The sequence below is a fragment of the Rhea pennata genome, chromosome 20 (assembly GCF_028389875.1).
Source record: "Rhea pennata isolate bPtePen1 chromosome 20, bPtePen1.pri, whole genome shotgun sequence".
Taxonomy (NCBI): Eukaryota; Metazoa; Chordata; class Aves; order Rheiformes; family Rheidae; genus Rhea; species Rhea pennata.
In genome coordinates this window covers 11298073-11318843 of record NC_084682.1, presented here as the reverse complement: position 1 = coordinate 11318843, position 20771 = coordinate 11298073, and the positions used below count along the sequence as shown (strand labels likewise).

At 43.7% G+C, this 20771-nt stretch overlaps 1 protein-coding gene across 2 annotated transcripts in view; it reads right to left on the bottom strand.

Annotated features, from left to right (window-relative positions):
• Positions 1-20771, bottom strand: part of GALNT17 (polypeptide N-acetylgalactosaminyltransferase 17) — a 204875-nt gene that overhangs the window by 26087 nt on the left and 158017 nt on the right. Inside the window, exon 1 of one of the 2 annotated variants that reach the window (XM_062592344.1) lies at positions 19772-19853. The exons of the other annotated variant lie outside the window; for it this stretch is intronic. Within the exon in view, the coding sequence (XP_062448328.1) occupies positions 19772-19849 (78 nt within the window). The 5' untranslated portion in view covers positions 19850-19853. Of the gene's footprint in view, positions 1-19771; positions 19854-20771 lie in introns of those variants that run through there. 2 annotated transcript variants of the gene reach the window in all.

Sequence of the window (20771 nt, the reverse complement as noted above, 5' to 3'; positions counted from 1 at the left end):
CTTGCAGCACCAAGGCTGCTAGAGACAGACTCAACGTGAGCAAGTTTAAAACATTGAAAAAGGTCCAAAGCAGATGGTTAGGGACCAGGGCAGCTCTGTCATATTTTTGCCACTCACACTACCATCTGCTTATTTTCCATGGCAGTGTTAAAATCCCCTCTTCAGTGGAGCCAGCTTATACTTTAAAATAATGAACACTTTGCAACTCAAAGCAAGTGCAAAGGTTTAAAGCCCGAGCAATCACTGTGGCTCTGAAGCTATCATCAACAAAACTGTTGGTAACTGGTTGTTACAGACAGAATTCAACCTCAGTTAAAAAACTATTTTAAAATTCTGATACGTGGGGAGATAAAGCACTGTCTGAAGGCTCTTCAAGATTAATTACCTTCTAACAGCTGCTCCTCTGAATAGCAGTAGCCACTGTCATCTGTTGAACACCACTCCTTCAAGTCTAGCCAATTCATGAAACATTTCCCTTCAGGATAGGAAAATCAGCTGAGCTGGAGCTATGATTTTAACTTTGGACGCCTTGTCTTTGGGAGCAGTGTTTAGGGTGGCAACTGTGGCGCAGCTGCTGGATTTGTCCATGAAATTCTCCAAGACCATCAAGATACCTTGGTGGCTCTCCTTCTGGACCCTTGCTTTCAACTTCCAAAGCTTCCTAAGCACACGTCCAGGGCTGGTATTCACTGTTAGATTTTAGATTGACGGAGACCACTGATTTTCCTTGATGCGGATATACACCGAATGACTCCAGAGGACTTGAACGCACTCGCGGAAGCCAGGAATTCAACCCCTCAACTCTCATGCCAAAGCAACGGGCAAGACGATGGAGGCTGCAGGGTCAGTGGTGACAGATCGGAAAGGGATGGAAATAAAAACACGCCTGACGCAGGAAAGTAGAGTTGGCAGAGTGGTATTTACTTCCTACTGTACCCACCACAGCCTACAAACAAGAGCTGCACTTTATTTTTATGAGCATTAATGTTAATTAACACTGCTCCTGTACAATCTAATCCCAATTTAAGGCTTGTTTGGCTTTCAAACATGAAGCCATCCCTCCCTGACATAACAGCGCAACTCGCATCTTCTTTATCAGAGCCAGGATTTCAGCCTGTCTCTGCAAGCAGCCACAGCAGTAGCTTTTTGCCAAAGGCGTAGTTTTTCTCTTTTTCTCTCGTTCCTTTTTTTTTTTTCTTTAAAGTCCGTCTTTTAAGACCATTCACATGGCCTTGGGTAGAAGTATCACGGACAGATTTGCATGCTATGCATTACACCTTCCATGTTACAAAGGGTCTTGTGTTGGTGGCATGAAAGAGGGAAATACAGCCAAGAGTTTCCCAGCTGGATCTTCTTTACCAAAAGCTTCTTTTCTCTATCAATGGTCAACTTAGAGGTTTGGATTATTTATAATAATTAAAGATTCACAGGGTACCTGAAAAAAATCCTCCTGATCTTCTGACAAAGCTGCTAGCCTAAGCAATTTGTAAACCTGCTTCAACCAAAAATAGCAAGGGCAGCACCTATTTACTATCACGTTACTTTCAGTTACCTGGCTCCTCTGAACAAAAGCACTTTTGGTCACTGCTCTGTTGCTGCCATAGCGAGTCCTTGTGTCCCCCCACCGGGCCAGGAAACCGTCTTCTGCAGCCGCACAAAAATATGTTTCTTCACGTTAAGCTCACTTATAACCCACATTGCAAATTGCTCCCTCGATCTGCAGGATCAAACTGCCAGAGTAGCAATCAAAATGGTTTTGAAATATTACCTTTGCCGCTTGCAGACTCCATTAGCAGCAGGCTGCAATGCTCTCCCACTTCCAAAACCTGAGCCACAAGGAGCCCGCTTCATTTATTTCTGTTTACTTTGGGGTCTGGTCACAGCATGGACGCTGCTTTGCTGAGCATCACAGCTAATGATTTTTCATGTAGCAAACGCTGGCTTGCTGCAGTGCTCATTCAGTGGAGTTTAACAGCAGCAAGACTCAAATGAAACGTTAACTCAGCGCTCTCCCTGGATGACTTGGGCACAACTTGGCTGCCTAGGTGCAGAAAAGGCAGCACAAGCTGCTATATTAGGATGCCACTTTGATCATCTTTCCCAGAAGAGACTGCTACTTGGGTCTTCGTGCCGTTACAGCATCTGGCCATTGCTTGGAGCGCTGGCTGAAGGTTAAGCTTCACCAAAGAAAAAGTTTGCTGTGACTCAGTAAGCTGCTCTTGATGGCTCCATGTGGGAGCTTTATGCAAAACATAAAACACATGGACACACAGCCAACAAGGTACTCATATTTTTGTTTATGCTTATGAATAAAACTGTAATAACCCAAGTTCCTTAATTTTCCCCTGCAGAAATACATACAAAGCAATTCTGGCATTATGTCAGGGAGCAGAGGAGTGAGAAGGTGAGCTGTACCCTGCCAGCCCCTATGGTACCAGCTGGCTGAGTGCATGGCTGCAAGCTGTGCAGCTCCCACTGAGCTGTCTTCTTCCCTCCTGCATGCACCCTACAAAACAGCACACAGCAAGCTGTAGCTCTGTAACAGTCTTTTGATTTCAAACTATCTGCACTATTGTGAAGAGCAAAACATACCCTTAGACTCATCCTATGCAGTCACGATGCAGGAGGACGGGAGAATTCAGCACTGGAACAGGACCCACAAGAGGTTGTGGAGCCTCCATCCCCAGCTGGGCATGATCCTGAGAAACCTGATCCAACTTTGAAGCTAGGCCTTGAGCACAACATAGCACTACAGCACTTCAAGATTCCTTCCAGTCTAAATTATTCTACAGCTTCTGTATTGAGGTGCTTCAGTCAGATGTACGGAGGTCACAGTGAGCATATCATGAGGCTAGGTTAGAGAAAACATGAAATATTGTCTTGATTCTTTTACTGACCAGCTTGACAGGGTATTTCTGTGCTATCATCGTAGAATCATAATGTTGGAAGGGACCTCTGGAGATCATCTAGTCCAACCCTCAGCATAGCCCATACGGGGACTGAACCCACAACCTTAGCATCAGCAGCACCACGCTCTAACTGAGCTAAACCTGTTGTTCTCCCCTTCTATGACTTGTGCAGTCTAACTGAGATATAATCTTATGAAAAGAGAGGTATTACACTTGTGGGTGGCTCCTGTTGTCATAGCAGTCTAATCTCAGCTAGAGCCCCTTAAAGATACTGGAATATAAGAAATCATAATTTTGTACAGTAGGACACTTGGAGCCACCTAAAACTTAAATATCTACTATTGTGTTCTTCAAGCTTTTCTTGTATTTGAGTGCTTTGAAATTTTCCAGTTGAGGTGAAGCCCTCTTCACATATTTCTCAAAATTAGATTACCATTCAGTATATGAGAATTTATTTTTCTTATACCGTTGACAGATATTTTAAAATAGTTTCTGGACAGTCAAGGCCCATAGATCCCAGGTTGAAAAGCACCAGTCTAGTCTAAGGTGTATTCTAGGTTCCTCAGACCAAGGAGGAGACAGGAGCATCCACCATGTGATTCAACTTAAGGCAGGCAACTGAGTAGGTTAGACTACACATCTAGCTTTTAAACAGCTAAACATGGATGAGACGGATCAGGACACATATTCTTCTTTCTGCATGTCACAAATAGCACATGAGGATCTTACTTGTGGCTAGGGTCTATAAGCACAACAGTTTGGTGGACAAGCAAAACACGGGCTAGGAGTCTTTTAAAGGTCAACTATTTCTCTGCTTCAACTGATCAAAGACCTACAGTAAAGTTATAACAGCAGAGAAGCTGGATCATGAGAAGAGAGTTGTGCAACAAAGGCGTATTGCCAAATACCAAAAATAAACCTTAAGGAAATCAGATATGGAGCAAAATTAGTGTTTTTCTGCACAGCCAAATTTTTGAGATGAATTAAGCTGTGCTGGAAGTTTGTAAGAAGTGTCATTCCCCAAAGTCCTATACCACTTAGTTGCAAGAGCTTTATGCGAAGTCTTTGGAGCAAAATAAGCCAAAGAACCTCTGAAAGGATGCTAGACTTAGTTCATCAATTTATTTATAAAGTTTAAGTGCTAATATTATTTACTTTACATGAAATGTGCAGAACATAAACAGCAGTAATAACAAACGCTAACACCTTTATATGCTTTAACCTGCTAGTATAGTATTTATTCATGTGTGGCTACCACAGTTCTGTGCTCTCCCTGATGCTGTTATCCTTAAGGTCCTGGTAAACATATAATAGATTTTAAGGATCTCTATTTTAGGTCTCCAGAAGCATAAACATTGTTTAAGAACTTCTAATACCCATTGGTTCCTATTTTTATATTACATCCCTGTCTAAAATCACTACTCAACTTCTCAAAAACACAGAAAGAAGAACTCACCTCTGTAGAACAATGCCCTCAATCCCATGAGAAGGTGCGGTAAGCCTGGCCAGTGGCAGTACATTTCGTTCCACACGGCGCAATTTTAAGACTGCATTTTAATAATGAGAGCACTGTCCTTACCCATTCTTCCCCTGACTTCCCTTGTCCTTGATTTGCCAATTAGAAATAACTGCAGTGGAAGTGATACAATTCCACAATGCTAGTTTCAGACAGACTGTCACCTGAATAGCTATTAGAGAGCAATAACGAGAGCTCATAACAATTTTTTTTCCCCCAATGAAGCATGTAGGTGAAAACAAAGAATGTTTTTATTTATGTGTATCCATACTTATGTATACACATACTCAGATATTTTATTCTAACACGAAGAAACCAATTATCATTTTCTGCAACTGAGAGCTTCAAAAAGCACCAGAAGTATGAAGTATGAAAATGGTGATTATATTCTCATCAGACATTTCCACAGAGAATATTTATACTTTTTCAGCTGAAGCCTGGAACAGCACAGAAAACGTTGCTTTCTGTAGAAATTTGTCTTCAAGTCAAAATTGCTGTTTTCCATCTCTGCCATAATTGAGCTGCCTTCAGGCTGCCCATGCAGCGGTAACCACCACCACCCCCCTCCCAGGCAGATCCTTGCACGGTCCACAGCTGTCCAGCTTTGGACTGCTCTCAGGAACATCATGAAAGCCCAACTCCAGTGAAGCCTTTTGCGAGAGGAGAACTGGCAGCACAAGCAGTACCATCCATGTCCAGTGTGACACACAGAGTGCGACCACCACGCCACACAGCCTGATCACACTTTCTCCGACTTTCCCTTTGCAAATGCCTTCACCAAAAACTCTAGAGACATCTTTATAAACAGGACTGCTCAGGGCCTCTGCAGGCTTTTATGGTCCCAGCATTGCAGAGTAATATCTGTGACACCATTACACATCTGTGCTGTGGACTCAGTGCCCTGTGGTAAAGCCATTTCCTCCGTCCCTTCTCCTTCCAGCTGCCCCAAGTTTGGAGTGGGTTGGATGGAGGAGCCAGGGAAGAAAGCCAGGCTCCTAAAGAGGAGCGAATTGCACTCCTGTCCCTCAGCTACAGCTAGACAGCAGAGAGTCCTGGGAAGGCCTAGAGTTCTTCATACAAGCAGCTTCATATAAGAAGATAGGAAATCTTACATAGGCTGGCTGGCACAGCTGGGTTGCTGCTCAGTGCTACTACAGCTCCTCTAAGTCAGCTCTCTGGGGAGAGCAGCTGAGGAGAGATGGGGAGCATGGTTTCAGGGAAACAAGATGAAGAGTGAGAGTTACCAAGAGTCTGGAGACCACGCAGAGGCACCCTTGTACAAAGTCAGGCTGTGTGGGAAGGGCATAGATGGACCAGAAAACTAAGTGGTGAAGGTGCAGGTGGGATGGTACAGCATCTCAGGTGGCCTAAATCTGTTGAACATCACCTGTTACCTGTGGTGCTGACAAACCATGGATGCGAAAGGCAAGGGGACCTTTTCTGTAGGGCCTTCTGGTGGCTTGTGGAGCTCCGCTCGGCTGTGAAGAGAAGGACAGGAGCAAGTCTGAACAACTGGCCAGGCCAGACTACTCAGTTGTTTGGGTTTGAGAGACTGGAAAAGATGAGTGCCATTCTGGAGCACAGCTCAAGTTTTACTTCTGTCTCTTCCAGACACTGACAGCCACTTACACACCGTGAGCTAGATTTCATTAAACCAAGATTAAAAAGAAATCCTCCACAGACAAATGGAACAGAAAATGTCTCATTTCAACTTCTGCTTCCTAATACGAAGTCTCCTATTGAAGGGTGCACCAGTACTAATAACATTCATCCTTAAGCAGTTACTTCTACTTTATTAATTTTAAATTATAGGGGCTACAAAACCAGTATGAAGAGCAGAGGACACATTTTCAATAACAGAGCTATGGCATGTGTGCACTAAGCTTCGCTCCAGAAAACTCTATTACACAATGAATACGAATGACACACAGGTAAAGTGCATTGTTTTATTCCAATGCTTATAGCTTATAGGCATTTGCTGTGAATTCAGCCTATAAAGGTCTGGTTATATCTGAAAACAGAGATATGCCAAGAGTATTTAAAACTTTTTCCCCCCCTAAACTTTGGAATATGGTGTTTTTAACAAGATTCAGCCAAAAAGGAAACAAAGCATTTCAAGATAATAGATTAAGTTCCACTTAAACATCATCAGAATGGAGTATTTCTATTTCTTCTTTTGCACTAAGTCCAAAACTCATAAAAAATTATAGCATGAAAGCTGCAATTGGAACAAAATTTCAGATTTAGCAAACTAAAACGTTCTCATCAACTAAAATATTTTTAACCTCACTTCTGGAAAGAATTTGATTTTTTTTTTAAGTGCATTTCAAACACCAAATGGAAATAATGAGTCTTGGAAACTGGAATTTATAAAGAGAACAATTAGAAAAAAATTAGACAATAAGCAATGCTACGTTTTCAGGTCACAATGACATGATGATTCAGTTCCTTTTCACACATTCATTTGTTTAGATATCAACACCAATTGTTATTAATCAACTGATTCATCAGCATTCCCAGTTTTGTTAAGAGTTTAAAATGACAAATGCCACAATTTCTGTATTTTTTTCTGTAAATACACAAAACCACAAGAGATTGAAAAAAACCCCCAAAACCAAAATTTTCCATCTTGATGTCTCCCACAGTGCTGTCTCCAAATTTTCTGAACCACAGGCCTGAAAAAACCTGCCAGTTGCTGCAGACCCAGAGGCTGAGCAGTGGGTCCTTCTTCTGCCTCCCTCTGCTGCAGCCAGGGCATGCAGGAGAAGAGCTGGTCTTTCTGCAAGTTTTGCAAGTCAAAGCAGCATGTCAGGGGATTTGTTTTTAACTGAAAGTCACTGGGCTGCCCCTTCAGATCTGAAAGCGATGAAAATACAATTATTTGTCTGAACAAAATACAGGCTCCCTACAAAATGAAGACAGGGCCACATTCTGGCTCAGCTTCAAAGCACCTTTGTAAAGTATGAGCCAAACCCTAAGAGCAAATGGAAGCGCTTACATCCACTTCAACAGCCTTATATCAACTGCAAGCACGGTGGTCCCACGCGTAGAACTCAGTTGCAGGTCATTCGAGAGGTGCAACACCACCGTCGCAGACCAGGGCAGACATCTCAACCAGAATGCGATCACAAAACTTTCAGATAAACAGATTCATTCAGGTGCAAAAGGATCTGCTCCTCAGAGGCCCACAGCTATGGGTCTGTGGAAGATCTCTGAGCTCTGGTCCACTAGTTTAACTAGAAGCTCCTCATGGCTCTTTCCTGTAAGCAAGCAAGTGCTGGTGCACGTCAAGCCCAGTTACGTACATCGTGCTGGAGAAAGAGCAAAGGTCTGCCTGGCTGCTCACGTCCTTGCTATTACTTTGGATACTCTAGATCAAGAAAGGCTGATGGTCTCCTCGACTCCTTGGCATTTCTATGGATTTTTACCTTTCTGTCTGAGCACAGAGAGATTGTCCTTCCATAATCTAGTGGTTCCCATCTATTTTTGAATAATCAGCTCCTTGCTGAAAGCACCACCGTGGAGCATCTATTTTCATTCCTATCTGCCCCAGCTCAGGGTCAATGTGGCCACCTAAGCCTTTAGCATCGCCAGGGAAGAAACGATCAGGCTAACTGCCACCAGATAGGTCTCCGCACCGCAGACACACATTGCAACTACAAACACACGCTGCTTGCTGTTATTAATATTACATGATACCACAAGGATAATAGGGTTTGGTGTGCATCTGCAAAGTGTATAATAACTTACCTTCTTCTCCTGTGCTATAGTCTACCTGTTGCGGTTTGGGTGCTTTTAAATGTCTTTAGAGGTGTTTAGAGTTATGCATCCTCCCGCAGCCTGCAATGAGAACCTGAACTCGAACTGCAAAGCTTGCCACTGGCTGTTTTGATCTCTGAGTAATTACTTGGAGATAGACTCCTGCACCAGAGCGGGAGGATTCAACTCGGTTCTCCCAGAGACCCTCATGCTCTGTGTTTCTCTGACACCCGCTTGCTATAGGAAAACCTGGAGGAAGGGCGACGATGGTTAGGGCAAACCGCTGCCTAAAAACTCATGCTTGCCCTGAGCTTTGGGCCGGCCGGCCGCTCAGGCCCACCTTGGCGTCAGTAAGGAACCGGGCAGGCACAGATGTCCACGGCAGGCACCCTGCCGAGGAGCCAGAGCCCTGAGGTGGCCAGATACCAGGAACTCAACAGATCGTGAAAAATACTGAAGGTGGGAAATCTCCTTTTATTCTCTGATAAGGACAACAGACAGAAACACCGATCCTGCTCCTTTGGAGTCTCTCTGGCTTGGCCTGCTATTGCACGGATTTTGCTGGCACACTGGGAGCACAGGCACGCCACGTCTTCCGATGGATGCTCAGCAGCCAAACCCGTCTGACCAAGCCAGCAATTAACTACTTAGCCAGCGGGGTCAGTGTCAAGGCACTCTAACAACAGCTGCTTTTTACTTCTCTTAAGCTTCACACGCAGAGGAGAGGGATGGGATTTCATCCATCGTTGGTGAGACCATGTATTACTAGGTCACACACATGTGCCGATCAAAACGTATCTTATGCCTTGGTGCTGCCAGTGGAATCTAGTGACGAGGGCAGAGCAACTTGGTTTTCTTCCCAGGTCTGTAAAATCTCTTAAAATGAATTAATAGCAACTGTTAAGCAAATGCATGGTTTAAAGGTAGTAATTAATTTATGAGTTGCCAAGGGTTGCACCCCACACTCTGCAGATCAGCAGTTAAGCAGTATTTATGCCCTTCCAAAAGGCAGAACAATTGTTTAAGACAATGAGATCGTAGTCTTTCTTTTAGGGGATTCGTAGCGCACAGCCTTTGATCAAAACGTTGCTGTATTTCATTTTCACGCCGGTAGCGTGTGAAATTTCCCAAATCCAAACAAAGAAAATCCAAGTTTTCATGCACCAAACAAAGAAAATAAAGCTGCAACCCATTCCTCTGCTGCTTTTTCTCCCTCCCTCCAAAAAGAAAGCACTGAAAGTTTTTTGACGTGAAGTATTTTCATGACCAGCTTACAGTGTTTTTTGGCATCCATAAGACTAACATTGTTCATCCTTGCAGGCTGGGAGATGGGGAAGCAATTGAGATTTGGCTGCAGCTGTGCCTGCCCCTTGGCCAGAGCTATCACCCAAGTCCGGGACAGATTATCTCAGCACGCAAGCTGTGAAGCGCAGCAGCTGCCACGTGAACGCCATTCAACCACGGTTGTAGTGGGGGCCGCAACTGGGGGGGAAGCATTTAATGTAGACCTGAATTCGACTTAACCTAAACTCAAAGCTTTAATCCTGAAAGTGTTGGTTTGCAAAGCATGAAGCGATCGTCAAGCCACCACCTTAATTTGCACGTGCTCATCAATCTTCCCTAAAACTCATGGCCAGTTCTGAGCTATTCCTAATATAACTCCAGTCATTCACTCTCTGTTTGAGTCTGCATTAAATTAAAGCAGGAAAAAAAGAGTTTTTATGAGGGAACATCTCTCCCTCCCACACACAGGCTTTTAATAGCTAGATCTCCAGCCCAGGCTCATCACCTATGCTTTTTCTAGCTCACGTAGAAACGTGTTTCCGCAAGGAGCTTCACCCCATCAATGTCAGGGCAGGATGAATCATCCTTCAAAGGCACTGGTCTCCCTCCACTGGGCAGCAATAGCCCAGACATTTGGCTAGATACTGACAGGCACTTCCAGATAGGCAAGATGAACTGCACACAGCTCATCCCCACACGGCGCTATTTAGGAAGCACTTTGTTCAAGGTTGGCATGCCCCACGTTCTTGGCTCTCCGGAGCAGAGCACGCTCTGCCGTGTGCCTCTTTGCAACGACACATTTTGGGCCTAAGGCAATGCCCACTTAAATCAATGAAAAAATTCCTGTTAACCTCACCAGACGCTGAATAAGGACTAAAGCATCTAGTCCGCGAGGAAGAAGCTCAAGCTGTTCTTAGGACCTCATTACACAGAATAAGTAGATTAACTTAGAAAAGAAAATTCTTCTGAAACCTGTCAAAATCTAAAATTTTCCTCCAAATAAAAGACTTAGAAACATACTGGCCCATCACACAAAAGATATTATTGTTGCCATTGTAGCTGAGGTAGACGAAAAGGACAGCAGCAACTAATTTAAAGGAAGCAAGAACATGGATGCAAAAAGGAAGATCTGGAGGTAGATCTGAGTGAGGTTAACGCTTGACTTCACCTCTCAAGGGTGGCTGTAGCCATGACACAAAGAAGGAGACTGCGGTCATTCTCCTGGGATACCACACGTGTGCCAGATGTGCACAGAAGCAACACACCACACTGGCACCCCTGGAGGAAACAACACCCTGCCTAGAACTCCTTGCTCCTTGGAAGCCTACAATCAAACCTCTTTTTTTTCAAATTACTTCCAAAAGCAGAGATTCATTGCACAAAAGTTTTATATAAGTTATATTATAAGCTACAGCTTATTTTGTTTAGCCGCTCAGAAGAGAAGCATCTAGTCTCAGCTGGCCACCTGGGCTTCCTTCACCATCGATGGAGAGAGATGGGCACTGACAGAAGAGTCCCTCCCTGATGCCACATCCGCAAGAGGTGCCAGGCTCTCCGCTAGTGCTAGTCGGCTGGACAACTAACCAGGATGAAATACCAACTTCTCTGTGGCTCTGTTGCAGAGGAATCTCCCTCACAGTGATGCTGCATGATAGAAAAGACTTCTCACAGTGGCTGTGAGAGAGAGGACCGAGATTCACACTGCCGTGGCAATAGCTGGCCAAGTGATTATAGGCTTCGGTGCTCCTCTGCACAATTGTTACAACATTAAAAAAAAAAAAAAAAAAAAGTGGCAAAAATCTATAAAACAGCAGGAAATGTGCAGGCTAACATTTGAAGAAAATATCTTTCAAAACTGAGGCTGTGACTCATCTGAGGACTGCAAGAAATGGTAGGAACTGGATAATTGGTGAACAAAACACCTTAAGCAATGAACCTTGAATCTTAAGGGCTGAACTGTTAATCCTTGTTAACGGGCACCCTCCCTTTTGCACTCACTGAAGCCCCTTTGCTGAATTTTGCAGCTGAGATGGGCAAATTCAGAGACAGGCTAGGAACTCCCTTACTCCAGGCACTTTGAGACAAGAACCCACCAAGGCAAAGAAGGACACGACAATCTGAAGCTGAGCAGATCAGGCTCAGCAGTCCCTGCTCAGCCTCACGTGTTTTCATTCCAACTCTTAACTCTATTGGCTTCAAACTACGGTAAAGCAGCCCATCCAAAATGAAAGGCACATTCCTGGAGGGTTCTTCCATTGCCATCTGCAAAACATTACTGCTTTTCCATAAAAATAATTAAGTGCAAATGGCTACAAGGGAGGAGGAAGAAATTCCTTAACTCCTTCCAACAGGATTTTTACAAGAGGCCTAAAAGGAGGAGAAAAGAGCTGGGTGCAGCAACCATCAACATATCCTTTCAGCAGGACACATCTCGAGCAGAGGGAAAACGAGAGCGTATGCTTCCTGCACCTTGCTGCAAGCAGCTGCCTGCACGCAACCAACCCAGTATGCTCCCAAAGCACCAAATGCACACACACAGTGCAGTCACCAGGAAGAATGCAGCTTTGAAGACACCTTCTGAACCCAAGAATAAGGCACGTGAATATTTTTGAGTATTTTGATACAAATCATTCCAGTGATCTGCTTTAAGTATGACTCTGCATACAAGGGGGTAACAAGTCATCCCAGAATCCAGTACAGGGTGAAACTGGGAATTGCTTGCTTGCCACCCTGACAAGGCAGGTAAGGTGGGAGTGGGTGCCTTGCAGCAGAGCCTTGCACAGCCCTGTTCTGCAGATGAAAGAGCCAGCAAGCAACTGCCTCCAAGGATGCCTGCCCCCCACCCACAGCCCGTGTGCTGCAGTGCTTGGGGCTGGCGTGACAACTTGCATCTTTGGCTTGATTTTATCCTGGGAAGGAGGGGGAGAAGCTGTTCGGCTGCTATCTCTTTGTGATCTTTTAGATATTCTTTTTCCTTTCCACTGTGAGTCATAAGACTGGAACAACTAAGATTGTAAGATTAAGCAAGTTACCAGCTCCCCGGTCACTGAAAACATAAAACCCCTTTTTCTCTGCCACACCAATTAACAAGCAGCAAAAGCAGATAAAACTAGAGTAGTTTATTATCTCTACTTAATCTGCAGATAACTACTTTGCTAAAACTTCTCAGACTAGCTGTTCTGCATCTACAGCACAGTGGTTCTGCAAATGAGGCTCTCTCAAGAAGGAGGATAACGACATAAAGGAAAATAGAAGATAAAGAGATAGGGAAATGCTTGGCACGTTAAAAAGGGTGGAAACCTACAAAGCTATTGCTCTGAACCAGTACGGAAACAGAGATGAAAGGGAAAAGATTAACTTCTGTTGTTCAATTTTATGAAGGCACTGTAGACTGTTTGAGCTAATAGGCCTTCGTGCTGAAAATCGCATGGGAGAGAATTATCAGCATCTAAAGCAAATGAGGGAGCTTGAAGATTAATTCTCAGTTGCTCCATAAATGTTTATCCCCTAGTGTACTGGTACACTGTTTGGAAGTTTTTTTTTGTCTTGACTCAATCCAGCTGAGCAAAGGAGCACCGCCAGCTTCTCCTTTTCTAGGTACCCTTAGTAAATCTGAAAGTTGCTGGTGAACACAGATGTCCCATGGAAGAGAGGCAGCCTAGGAGAGGACTGTAGAGACTTCCCAAATTTTTATTTGTAGTATGTCTCACTGTTCGCCTCTTCTAGAAGGTACAGCATTGAAAAAATACATATTCATAAATATATATATATATATAAAATATATACACATATGTATACAAAAAAGGCATCAGAAAGCTGATAAATGCTTGTATCAACTATGAGCATCTTCCTTTGCCTCATACTACTCAAAACTACAAAATGAAAATGCATTGTAAACAGGAAAAGTTTGTTTTTTTCAAATGTTGAAAAAACCCAAGCCCATAGGCTTTCTTTGGTTGGCTTTCTTTGCCTTTGTTTTTCGCAGAATTACAGAATCTTTGAGGTTGGAAGGGTCCTCTGGAGTCCAACTCCAGTGCCCAAAACAAGGTCAGCTAAAACAGATTGCTCAGGACCATACTCAGATGGCTTTTGGGCATCTCCAAAGATGGAGGCTCCACAACCTCTCTGAGCAACTTGTTCTAGTGTCTGGCCACCCACCCAGTTAAAAAAATCCCACTTTTTTCTTGTGTTTAAATGGAATTTTCTGTATTGCAATTTGTGTCCATTGCCTCTTGTCCTGTAACTGATAGGAGACTGGTTCTGTCTACTTTATTGCCTCCCATCAGGTATTTATGCACATGGATAGGATCTCCCTGAGCCTTCTCTTGTCTAGGCTGATCATCTAGGCTGATGATCTACCTGTATGAGCTCCTCTGGTTGCCCTCCACATCTGTCACCAGATTCAACTCCACGTGAGCATTGGCTTTCCTGTCTCTGCCTACTCAGACAGTCTCTGTACTACTCCTGAGTGTCCTGACTCTGCCTCCACCATTTGTACTTCCTGCTTTTATGTCTGAGTTTTGTCAGGAGCTCCTTGTTCATCCATGCAGGCAACCTGCCTCCTTTGCTCGACTCCCTGCATGTCAGCACAGATCACTGCGGGCGATCCTTCAAAATCAGCCAGATTCCCTCTTGTGTTTTTGTTCTTTTATTTTTAAGGAAATTACAATATAAAAGAATTTGTTCCAGTCTTCCTGAATCTCCATTCTGAGCTAAGAAGTCTCAATCAGCTCTACCAAAACTACACTTAAATAGTAGACTGACAATATATTATACATAAGACATCACAGAGAGATGATTTTTGGTTTTTTTCTTAAGCATAGAAGTGCTGGGAGCAATTTTCCTCTCTCTTATCCAAACCTGAGACATATTATTGAGTTCTCTTGATTCCATTAAGCCAACAATCAAAGCCAACTTGCACATCATGGTTCATTAGAAATTAGTTCTTAAAAAAAGAAGAAGAAGAAAGAAAGAAAAAACAGCCTCCACAGTCTGCTTTTTCGTTTGAATTGTCAAAATATTTTCCACGTGCAGTGCAGGTACACGCTTACGATTGCCAGTTATTCCACATGTCTACCCTGGTAAAGAGAATTTTACTTTCTTACTTGCTAACTTTTTTTTTTACATCTGTTTTGTGGAAACAGATTGTCTCTTAAATGCAAGTGAACAAAATGTAATTTTCAATGGACGCCCACATGATGTAAGCAAGACACTACACAGCAGACAAATCAATCAAGATTGCTGCTTTGACAGAAGCTACCAAAAGAATTTGGATAAACACACCATTAGGAGTATGGCTTCTAAGCAGAGCTCCAGGTATTAGGACAGCTTTGGGATATTTGCTGATATCCCTTTTCAACCAAAAATTTGCTGTATATAACAGTAACTGGGGCCCTTTCCTCCTGTGAGTACTGCCAGCTGTGCTGCTCCTTTTCTCACCATCTCAGCTATTTTCACAAGAGCTGAGTGCAGTTTTACGAGAAGCAGCACTAGAGACTCTCCGCTTCATCATCATCTGTCCCTTCTTCCAGGCTAGTTCCACATTAGGCTCTCTCCTGCCATTTCACTCCCAAACACTATCAGATAAATGGATTAAAACAACTGGAAGAGTGGGTTTTTGCTTTTTTTTCCCCCCGATAAACCAGCCACACTCTTGTAAATTAGTGACTATTTTACATCCTCTAAAGGTTTGGAGGTTTGGGCTTTTACATTTTGGAGAAGGTTTTAGAGGAAGTTTATGACCATTTGTGACCACTTCAATCTCCAGGACAGGTTTTAGATGAAATGAGATGTCATCTCTTGGTATCTCAGCCACACACAAATTCATCTGAAGCCAGGCACTCTGCACGAGTTCAGTTCACTTGGGCAAAGTTGCAGGATTACTAAAGCTGCTTAAGAGACAAGCCATTCAAAACGGAGATGGGCTGCTTTATTTATTGAGGCAGGCAGCATGATTGGCATGGGGAATCTCAGAGCTTAAAGCTGGCAGTTCCCAGGCTGGAGAGTAGCTGGCGAAGCTCAGCGGCACTGTGTCACCTTGAAAATAAAGCGTTTTCCATTGCTCTGAACGGCAAATCTCCAGATTAGTTCAAAGTCTGTTATCTGAAATGCAGTGACAGAGTAACACCAAGGAGCATCCGCGCTGCCGACGGCCCCGTTCACGAGATTCGCTGCTAGCATCAAAGGGAAAGCGGGATTCACAACGGTCCGCTGCCCAAAACGAAATGCTGCGCTGTACTGGTTAAACAAATGCCCTGTACCCAATTCCCTTACGCCTCTTTTACAAATCGAGCTGCTTAATTAGTCCATGATGAATTACTGCACATATTAATAAGAAGCAAGACTGTGGGCACGAGAGAGCCCCTGAATCAGCCCTGGGCTGCTGCCTAGCTCAGTAAAGGGGTCCGCGGCACGGATGTGCACACAGGCTCAGACACCAGCCTGCACGCTTAGCAAAACAAAGGTGGTGGCAAAATAAGCCCGAATGAAGCAGAAGGTCTTCCTGGGATTGATTTCTTTCCTTGCTTTCTGCTTTCTAAAGGGTTCTCTGCCCTGACAGGGGGGTGAGGGCAGCTCCAGCAGCAGCTTGAGAGCAGGGCGGCAAGGAAGAGGCGGGCAGCAGCAGCCCGGGACCAGGCATGACACCTCCGGTATCGCAGCAAAGCCCTTCTCATTCCTGCCCTCCACAGTCAGTTTTTCCATCATGCCCTAAACCCCCTAGACACGTTCGAAAAGCTCAGTCCAAACATACATGGAGCCATGTTTCATTTTTTCTCCAAGTCTGATGCATTGCTACAGGTCTGGACTGGCCTTCCAGCTGGCTGACCACCACCGCTGGAAAGCCACACGAGCAATAGGACAAAACCAAGCTTCTAGACAAAGCATCGGTGGTTACATTGCCTTGCTTCCTTTAACAGCACTCTGGTAAAAGCGTGAACATTCAAAAGTAGGTCACAAACAGCCCAGAACACGCAGCGTACTGCACACACAGCAAGACCCATGTCCTACCATCACCGTACAGCCAGCGCCATGATGGCCAATGACAAGCATTTGGCTACAGGCAGAGCTGCTCCAAAAATCCTCTTTTGAATCTACCCAAAAGCTTAGCCTCATGTAAATATATTGAAGGCCCCCATGAAATATATGTCACTTATTTGCTCTAGTATATTTTGAGCTTAATATCTCTCCAGCACCCTCAGCCCCTTGGAATAGGATGGGCCACATGGTTCACAGGAGCTGGTCAGGTACGTGCACGGCGCTGAGCACCCCATGACAACACCAAGCTTTCATCAACGTTCCACCTCTTGAAGCTGTCTGTTTTAAGGAAACCTAATTAACTGAGAAGCAAAAGGAGAATTAAAGAGTTTGAAGCCAGGAACAAGGTTTAGCTTGGCAAAAGCGCAACAGATACCCGTGCTGGCCTCCAGCCAGGGTATCTGGGTGGGAAGCCCAGAGGATCCTCTGTGCTGACAGTATCTGTAACACTAATAAGCCTGTAACAATTAGAGTGCTATGATAACCTTGTGTACGATGATCTGAAAGTGCTGCAGGAAGCTGGGCATTTTGGAGTAACAAGTGCTTGTTTTTACTTTTTTTGAATTACCATAATGACAACTAATTGGATCGCCAATTTGCTCAGCACTGCATCCAAACACATTCAAAGCTAGCTCTTCTCCTCAGCTGCTCACATGCACCATAAAAAAAAAAAAAAAAAAAGAAAAAAAAAAAGAAAGAAAGAAAAGAAAAAAAAGCCATGATAGAATAAAGTTTTTCCCCCGTTTTCAAGATGGGGAGATGAAGAACAAAAAAATAATCAAGTTGCCCAAAATTACACAAGGAGCCTGAAACAGAGCTGGAAACTGAACCATGTCTCAAGCGCCAGTTTTGTGCAAAGGACTGACCTTTCTGATGTGCTGGAAATGTGTGAACTCACAGCTACTCCACAGAGTAAGCAAAGATGGGAGAAACTAAAGAAAAAAAAAAGTGTTGCTTGATGGATATTTACAGCCCCTCTCTGTATTGCAGGGGCTGGCTCGCAAAGTAGTGCAGCCAGAGAGGTAAGTGCCCTGCAAAAGGCACACAAGGGACACGGAAATGGTCCTTTTCGCCTGATCAGGAGGCTCAGACTGACACTGTTTGACTTACTGTGGACAAGTCATTCTTCCGTTTTGACCGGTGCTTTGCAGCAAGCTACGGCAGAATTCAGGATGCTCCTAGAACGAGACGCAAGCCTGGGTCTGGCCAGGCTGTTAAACTGTGCTGAGTAGGCTCGGGAGGGAGGAAGACCTGTACTTTCAATGTAACCTCTGAATATGTTACAGCTGTGAGTAGAGAAAGCAGAGAAACTATTTTTGCCGTACTAGTTCAGAGTTAGGGGCTTCAACGACAACTCCCAACTCCCAACAGTCGCGCACCATCTCACGGTGCACGCCACCATCCCTGCAATCACCCTCCTTCAAAAAAGCAAGGCATTTACTGAGCGATGCTCCCCCAATTTCCCTTTCCCCCAACCGAAGCAAACACGACTTTTTGCTGCTGGCAATCCCCGAGACAGCTGCCAAGCGCGTCGCGAGCAGACTCGGAGCCCGGCTGCTCCCGCTCGCCGGGGCCGCCCGATCCTTCGCGCCCGACGCGATCGGCCTGTGAATTCACAACAGTCCAGAAAGTTTCCTTGCACGCAAGAATTCAATTAGAGCACTGAAAGGCCTCCTCTCATCCAGCTTTGTCCAGCCCGGCACATCAATTTCTGCCCACAATTAACCCAGCTGAAAAAAACCCATAATGAAAGCGGAGAGCAAATCTCATTCCCTATTGAGCAAAATTCATACTCTGCTTTCAGAGAAAGGCCACTGTCAATCCATCGGCTTTGTCCAAACCACTCTGAATACGCGTCAAAAGTATGAAACACTGAACCTGGTGTTCAAACCAGTGAAAACTTCAAAGTGACAAGGGGGAAAAAATAAAAGGATTGCAGGGAAGCAGAGTGACAGGAGGTTGCACAACCGCAGAGGAAAAATAGGATTATCTAAAGAACCTCCAACACACAAAGTCGACTTTGTGATGGGCTACACCTTCAATTTGTTTCCTTATATATATGTTTATATATTTTAATTTCTCTTCAGTTATAAACATTCTCTTTATTATTTTATTTTTCCAGTGGATTTTTTTTTTATCCAATCATCCTGACTTGGATATAAACACGGGGAACACACAAACGGTGAAACTGAGAGGGCCATGGTCCTCATTGCTAAGCTGATGCTTCTGTGACAAACACATTCCTTTCTCTTTTTCTTTCCTTTTTTAACTGCTAGTACTTAAATCTTACCGAGTTTAATATTTGGAGAAAAGGTGAAGCAAGACATCATTTATTTTTCTTGCTGCTTCACTTCTGAGACATCACCAGAGCCAAGACTGCTAATCAAAATGTCCCTTTAGATGTGTGGCAGCTTTCTTTTTTTAAAAATGTGGATTGTTCATTAAAGATTTAACTCAAATCATAAAACTAATTTTATGCAGTGGTTCCAACAAGTCCAATAATTTTGTGTCCGCCTCCTTCCTGTTATCAGTATTTGCTGATAACTGACCAGCTCAAATAGTCCAGAAATGAACTTCACCACTGATGAATTATGCTGCCCAAGACACATCAGAATATGCTGTTCCTGTTTTTACCAAATTTTTAACTTTTTAAAATGTTCTAAACTGTTTGAATTCAGAAACAAAAAAACAGTTTTTGTTCCTGAAAGATTTTTATAAAATCTTCTATGAGAAAACTCATTTCCCTATCAGGATCTTAACATCAGAAAAAAAATCTATATTTTTCATTTGTCTATGATTTTCCTATAAATTATAGTGTTTAAATGGTTTATTGAAACATAAGTAAGAGAAAGTCTGCTTTGTACAAGAAGGTATTTTGATCACTAACTGTAGAATAAAACACAATATAAATCAAAAAGAATTCAGGAACACAGTAGAATTTAACTATTATGCAGTACTGCAGTATTTGCTTCAGTAAGTGGCTGCTTATGACTACAATTCACGACCATACAGAAGTTATAAAAGTAAAAACATAAAACCTAACACAATTCAAGTGAAAGTTAAATTCTGAACTGTCCAAAATTTTTCAAGTTAATACTTTATAACACAAAATCTGCTACAGAAAAGATTTTCCTAGGACTCTCTTGTGTCCTTAAGCTGCGTCTTCAACATAACAGAGAATAATTTAGTCTTGTCTGTTGGCCACTTTGCACAAAAAAAATAGAATAAAATAAAAATAAAATAAAAAACAGTAATGATTTTGATTTACCTGAAAGAGCTGTTTTAGAGATAGAGCAGCTTTGCTGTCAGAGTGATGTGATGAAACACATGCTGAAACAGATATCATCCATTCAACAACCTTGCTCCTTTAAGCAGTAATTCCAGGCGTTTCCTGGATGGGAGGAAGGGATGAGGATACGGTCAGGGGACCTGCCAACAGCAATCAGAAGGGCAGGCAGAACGCTGAAGGTGGCAAGAATGTGGGGAAGTCTTTAGAGTCACAGCTTGTAAGACAGATACAATAACATTATGTCTATGCAAAAATATCAAAAATTAAAATATTTAAATACTAAAATAAAATACAGCGTATTAGCTGCTCCCCTCCACTTCTCAGCAGGAGTCAGCCATAAGAAGAGATGCTGCATTCAGCTGTGATTTCATCCAGCGTGAGGAAACCTCTCAGGCATGTTGGCTTGAGGAAGACAAGAGTCAACCAGAGGCCAAAGTGCTGGCCCCACTTTTTACTCACTCTTTCTAAGGAATGATTTGTGAGGACTACGGCCTGATTCCTGCTTTGGGACGCACCGATGCAAAGAGGGAGGAAGAGGCGGAGGATGAAGGAAGCACTCTGACTCCATTCCACTGACCAAAAGGCGGGCCAGAGAAACAGAGGAGCACCAGCATTCAGGTTAGCAGCCCCTGCAGCCTGATGTGAAGCGAGCACCTTGGGGACTTAGGTGACCCCGGGGAAACGCAGGAACTAGATCTTCTAAATCTGAGACTCGTGTCCGAAACCATCACCGCAACATTGTCCCCTGGCACATCTCCAGCACAGCAAAGCCTTCCTGCCATTTTAGAGGAGACGAGAGGCCAGAGGACTGGTCACGATGGGATTCCCGCTCCTTCTATCCCTCTTTTGATGCTCAGCTTGCACACTAACGTGGTGCGATCTTCTGCTTGCAGAGCTCAACAGGACATGGCTGTTCTGCTGGCAAAAAACGAAGCCTCAAAGTCAATGGGAGCTCATACCCTTAACAAAACAACGGAAA